Source organism: Dinoponera quadriceps, unplaced genomic scaffold (genome assembly GCF_001313825.1).
Source record: "Dinoponera quadriceps isolate SergipeBrazil2010 unplaced genomic scaffold, ASM131382v1 scaffold1411, whole genome shotgun sequence".
Taxonomy (NCBI): domain Eukaryota; kingdom Metazoa; phylum Arthropoda; class Insecta; order Hymenoptera; family Formicidae; genus Dinoponera; species Dinoponera quadriceps.
Window position 1 is genome coordinate 419 of NW_014555475.1, and position 3167 is coordinate 3585.

The following is a 3167-nucleotide window of genomic DNA, read 5'->3' on the forward strand; positions in this document are numbered from 1 at the left end:
AAAAAAAAAGTTGCAATGATAACAAAAAAATCGTACGTAGTTTAATAGATAATGTTACTGTGAAGCTACAGTTAAAATTTCAAGTGGATACGTGCGATAGTCTCCGAGTATCATCGTCGTCCGATTTGAAAAATGCAGTTTCGAGAAAAACGCGTTTAAAGTTTTACGTGCTGAAAATTTTGTTATACCTTCAGTCTGCGATGCCTGCGCCGTACATTTCACCTTCCATGGACACGTGGAACTCATCTTCTTCTTTTCTGGATGCCTTCTGTTCGATTCGAGACCTTCTTGCAGCATCTGAGAGCGAACGATCGGATAATTTGATGCGATTTTGATCAGTCTCTTGACAGTAATTGTAGCAATTCGGCCCAATTTTGATGCCTATGTTCTGCATGACTCTCATGGCACTTGTGAAGCCATCATTATAAGTACCTGCAGCAATATATACAGCTGTGTTAAGTACATTTTTGCCACTGGATGTCACTTTCGGGGCCATCGACCATACTGTAGCGTTGAAACTCTCATTACTGTTTTGAATGAAGCCGCTTATGCAACGAGTGAGTAGGTCATCACTGGTTAATTTTTCATAAATTGGAGTTATAGCCTTGTATAATAAATTATCTTCATGTAAAGGTGGTTTATGTGTATATTCGTCCAAAGTTCCAGTGGCCTTGGCCCCTTGCCACGAGCACCACGAATTTTCTCCGCTCGGACAGTGATCGTGCTTGGGCTTGGCATCTGTTGATAATTTGTGATCTAGCGTTGCGTAGATCGCAGTCCTCATTTTCTCTACAGATTCATGATTTCTGCGTATCGCTAGACCATAATAAATTGACAGTTCATCGATCAATTTGCCAGTTAGTTTACCTTTTCCGCCGANATCGATCAATTTGCGAGTTAGTTTACCTTTTCCGCCGAGGCCCTTTGTTTTCTTTTTTAAATTCCGGAGATGCGTACCCATGCGTTTCTGGACGTGATCGATACACTCTTTCTTCTGGACAATCGGATCTCCATAAGGTGATGAATTTACGATACCTGTATATGTCTTAGAGTCTCCATCTCCGATATAGCTAGTATATTTCAGGTTGTGTAAAGATTCAGAGCGCTGGAACATTTCGCAAACAGCATTGACTTCCATGAGGCCCGAAGAGCCCTCGTGGTTAGCTTGGCATTCGTCGGCATGGGTTTCCAACCATTCCTCGTACTTTGCTGTACCTTCCTTCGTTTTCCAAAATTCGCATGCTTTACAGTACTTACATTTTACCGAAACNGTACTTACATTTTACCGAAACGTCCACAACTTTATTAGTCTTCCATCCAATTAGCGAGACGAACCCAAAAAGCGACGAGAATCCTCGTTTTCGCCATGATCCATTACCGAACACAGCTATTCCTCCGGACTAACTCGATTCACCGGTTTTTCCTTTTTCCTCTTGAGCAGCTCCTTTCATACTTTGCTCACACATTATTTCTGCACCACCATGAATACATTTCACTACAGAGTCATGAAATGAATCAAAAATCGGCCGTGGAAGATCCATGAATGCACAAAATTTTTGTATGCCGTGTAATCTCACTCCGATTAATCGCATTGCAAGAATGATTCTGCGATTAATTTCGTATGCTTTATCAATAAATGAACAGCTCGGAACAAAAACTTTATCGCATTCTTTACACGTAATCACAATCTTGAAACCCAAGCCACGATTTCCTGTTTCGGTGAATTCTACATCGGACTTGCACTTTTTACAAACAACTACTTGAGAAATTGCTGTAAACACTGTCAAAAAGTCTATCATCCTGTATCCAACACTAGGATTCACTTCAATATCATCTGGATTATTTGCAGATAATTTCTTAGCAAACGTATCAACGTTTTCACTGTGCTGTTTTATTTCAAAGCGATTTAACGGATGCTGCCGCTTTAAAATGCTTGGTTCAACTGCTTTGGATTTCCGTCCTCTTTTGCCTTTTTGCGCCGAATAAACTGGCTTCTTATCATCACTCATATTGTTAACAATGATAGTTTATCAGTAAAAACCACTGTAGTCAATAAAGTAATTCGTTGAAGCAGAAAAACTAACGAAAACAAAAAGAAGCGTCCACGCGTGGCGTTGTTTTTTAACTGACTGACCCACACACAAGCCCACACATACAGCTGTATTGGTAAACTAGCACTTCCTAACGACCTTTTGGGAAATCATTAGAGCCCTCAGGCCCCGTTGGTACATTAGTGCAGAGGGTAAGAGTCGTAAAAAGGGGACAAAAGGAAGCCCGCCGCGGCAGGTAGAAAATGCGCTCATCGCCCGCTCCGAACGCTTCGACACTACAGCGGATTGGAGAGGGAAAAATTTTTTTTTTCACTATTCTACCAATTGAATAATGTTTTTAGTACCCTAAAGTGTACTTTAAGCAAAAAAAAATTTCGATTTTTTGAAAATCCTAGACTGGCCTAACCCCTTAACTTATCGGTATAGTGAGGAAAACATCGTTATATAATACAAAGAAGACAAAAATCACGCAGTGCAGGTATGTGTTTTGAGGGATGAAGTGGGGATTGAAAATTGGATTGAAATAATTAAAAGTCATGTTTAAATATGAAATGGAGACTTACGATTTAGATGAATCAATAGACTGACGAGGAGGAATGAAGACGAAGACGAAGGCTGGACTAGACTATAGTTGTGGACTGCTGTTGAAGACTGAACTAAGACTGACTAACTAAGAACTGACACTAAGAACTGCAACTGTGACTGCGACTGTAACTCTAATTGTAACTATAACTTGAACTGGACTCGATTGTACTGTACTGAACTTGAACTGGTCTGGACTGAACTAAACTAGACTAAACTGTAATTGTAACTGCGACTGTGACTGTCACTGACTTCAAAAGAACTACTATTGTAACTGCGCTCGCGACAAAAAGGGTAAGGCTTATATAAGAAGGATTTCAGGGGTGGTGGATGACGTCCACCAATAAGAGGAGGTTGCGTGGAAGACGGTTACTCTAGAAAATTCCTAGTATTGAAATAAATAATCTTAAGAATCTAATCGCATAGAAGGGCCTTTCTTCTACCGACTGTGTACAAAGGTGGATAGATCGCAGCCCCATCGAGATCCTTATGACATATGTGGGCGGCGTGTACTCGTATCTTTTCATATACCGC

The 3167-nt window shown here is 40.6% G+C and overlaps 1 protein-coding gene across 1 annotated transcript; it reads right to left on the bottom strand.

Annotated features, from left to right (window-relative positions):
- Positions 1-126: 126 nt before the first annotated feature.
- LOC106744329 lies at positions 127-966 on the bottom strand. Its single transcript, XM_014619004.1, has 2 exons — positions 907-966; positions 127-867 (listed from the first exon to the last, which is right to left on the bottom strand). Exons 1-2 carry the CDS (start codon positions 959-961, stop codon positions 191-193), a joined length of 732 nt encoding a protein of 243 aa, XP_014474490.1. The 5' UTR covers positions 962-966; the 3' UTR covers positions 127-190.
- Positions 967-3167: the final 2201 nt, after the last annotated feature.

What these genes read in the sequence shown, in the direction of transcription:
- LOC106744329 (XM_014619004.1), bottom strand. Translation starts at nt 961, where the DNA reads ATGGGTACGCATCTCCGGAATTTAAAAAAGAAAACAAAGGGCCTCGGC. An exon ending in AAAGGGCCTCGGCGGAAAAG is followed by an intron (nt 868 to 906) that starts GTAAACTAACTC and finishes TCGGCGGAAAAG; the next exon opens with GTAAACTAACTGGCAAATTG.